This window comes from Cebus imitator, unplaced genomic scaffold, assembly GCF_001604975.1.
Source record: "Cebus imitator isolate Cc_AM_T3 unplaced genomic scaffold, Cebus_imitator-1.0 Scaffold203, whole genome shotgun sequence".
Classification (NCBI taxonomy): Eukaryota; Metazoa; Chordata; class Mammalia; order Primates; family Cebidae; genus Cebus; species Cebus imitator.
The window spans coordinates 236,466-239,025 of record NW_016107518.1 but is presented as its reverse complement, the minus strand read 5'-3'; the positions used below and the strand labels follow the sequence as shown (position 1 = coordinate 239,025).

General features: G+C 43.0%; 1 protein-coding gene across 1 annotated transcript in view; it reads left to right on the top strand.

Annotated features, from left to right (window-relative positions):
- PTPN9 (protein tyrosine phosphatase non-receptor type 9) overlaps positions 1-2,560 on the top strand; it is a 107,149-nt gene that overhangs the window by 54,265 nt on the left and 50,324 nt on the right. Inside the window, exons 3-4 of the mRNA XM_017547983.2 lie at positions 374-463; positions 1,207-1,331. Of these exons, the coding sequence (XP_017403472.1) occupies positions 374-463; positions 1,207-1,331 (215 nt within the window). The remainder of the gene's footprint in view (positions 1-373; positions 464-1,206; positions 1,332-2,560) is intronic.

Below are 2,560 nucleotides of genomic sequence, written 5' to 3'. Positions count from 1 at the left end.
TTTTTTGAGACAGAGTCTCACTCTGTCGCCCAGGCTGTAGTGCAGTGGCACTGTCTCAGCTCACTGCAACCTCCACCTCCCGGGTTCAAGCGATTTTCCTGCCTCAGCCTCTAGCTGGAGTTACAGTCGCCCACCACCATACCAGGCTAATTTTTATATTTTTAGTAGAGACTAAAAATTGATTGTATTTTTAGTAGAATTCTAATTCAACTAAATGAATAGTTATGAAATTAGTTACAAAATTTATTTAGTTATGAAATTTATAATTCATTCATTGATAACCACCTTGTCGCTGAGATTTGGTGGTTACATGGAGCTGTCCTGGATATGCAGTATTTTCATATTACTACATTCTGCTGTGGTTCCTTTTTAGGAAACTCGAAGGAAGGAAGGCATTGTGAAGCTGAAGCCTCATGAGGAACCTCTTCGTTCTGAGATCCTCAGTGGAAAATTCACCATCTTAGTGAGTCTTTAGGGACATATCTTGTAGGGCCTCATTATTGCCTTTTTTTAACTGGTGTCATGTTTGGACTTTGTTCCTGTATACGTTATCCTGAATCTAGAGAGTCTACAGAGTTAGAAGCAGATGTGAAACAGCCATGCAGTTTGTTATAAAATTATTTTAGTAATAATTGAATTACTAATAATTGCTAGTAATTAGAGTTGCTAATGATAATTGAATAACTGCATTATGGAAAATCAGTTGTATAGTAGACTTAGAAAAGTTTCTTCATTTGGTCCATTAAGGTTATTCATGGTCTTTGTGATAGATATGCGATGTGTCAGACACCCATGCTTCCATATTTAACACAAGCCCTCCACTTAGCTGAGACCTCAGCCTTTCAAGTAAACATATAATGGCACTTTTAAGGCAGAGGGTGGAAATCATGGTCCTGTTGCCTGGTTCTCTCCTGCTGCTTGTTTCTTTGGCCATCCTGCTGGGGAAGTTAGCTAGGAAGTCATCTTTTGATCTGTCTGCAATGTGATTTTTTTTTCTTACCACAGAAATAAGGTCCAGGGAGTCCTGAGAGAATCAGGCAAGGGATGATATTAACACTCTTCCCTCTGGGGAGAAATTGGTGAGGTCAGGGAATTATTGTTAGCATCTGTTTTCTTCAAGTATTAAACCCTTATCCACTAAATGTCTTAGTAACTGCTGTGGTTTTCTATTTGATTTTTAAATGTTTCTTGTTTTATTTGCTTTAGAATGTTCGGGACCCAACAGGAGCCTCCATTGCCCTCTTTACTGCCAGGTTGCATCATCCCCACAAGTCAGTCCAACATGTGGTACTTCAGGCTCTGTTTTACTTGCTAGACAGAGCTGTGGATAGGTAAGCATTGAAATTATTTTTTAGGTCTACATGCAGGTAGGAAAGTAACAGTTTCTGACTTGATTAAATTCAGCAGTGCCTTCACCATTCTCCTAGAATGTGCCCTGGGCAATGCTATGGATAGAAAACAGTCCATGTCAGCTGGGCATGGTGGCTCACGCCTGTAATTCCAGCACTTTGGGAGGCCAAGGCAGGTGGATCACTTGAGGTCAGGAGTTCGAGACCATCCTGGCCAACATGGTGAAACCCTGTCTCTACTAAAAACACAAAAATTAGCTGGGTGTGGTGGCACGTGCCTGTAGTCCCACCTACTCAGAAGGCTGAGGCAGGAAAATCGCTTGAACCTGGGAGGCAGAGGTTTCAGTGAGCCAAGATTGGGCCACACTCCAGCCTGGTGACAAGAAAAAAAAACAGTCCATGTCCTTCAGGACATGGCATGTTTATAGGCACTATCAAAATGGTGGGTATTCTGTCTTTTTACCACCTTGGCTCTATGTCAGGAAAACAGAAGCTGAGAAAGTCAATTATCAGCAGTCTTCAGTGTATAGATAACTACTTATTGAAAGAGAATAAGGGGGAGATGACCTGTGCTGCTTCTTTTTGTTTATATCAGAACCTTCTGCAGCCTCAGTTTCTTTGTCTGCATAACAGGAATAATGCCATTTAGCTCAAAGGATTTTGAGACTCAACATTCAGGGTTGAGTCTCAGGCTGGGTGTTGTGGCTCACACCTGTGATGCCAACACTTTAGGAGGCTGAAATGGGCAGATTGCTTGAGGCCAGGAGTTTGAGACCAGCCTGGACAACATGGTGAAACACTGTCCTGGTAAAAAGACACAAAATTAGCTGGCCGTGGTAGCTTGTACCTTTAGTCCCAGCATCGGCGGGAGGAGGGAGGCGATGTTGCTGTGGTGGGAGGATCACTTGAGCCTGGAATGGTGGAGGCTATAGTGAGCCGTGATCATGCCACTGCACTTCAGCCTGGATGACAGAACGAGACCTGTCCCAAAAAAAGCCAAAAACACACACACACACACACAAACTGCACACAAAACAAACAGTAACAATAAAAACATTCAAGGAAAAGTCCAAATGTATAAAGCAAAAATCATCCTTAATAAAAACAGGTACAGCCGGGCGCGGTGGCTCAAGCCTGTAATCCCAGCACTTTGGGAGGCCGAGGCGGGTGGATCACAAGGTCAAGAGATCGAGACCATCCTGGTCAACATG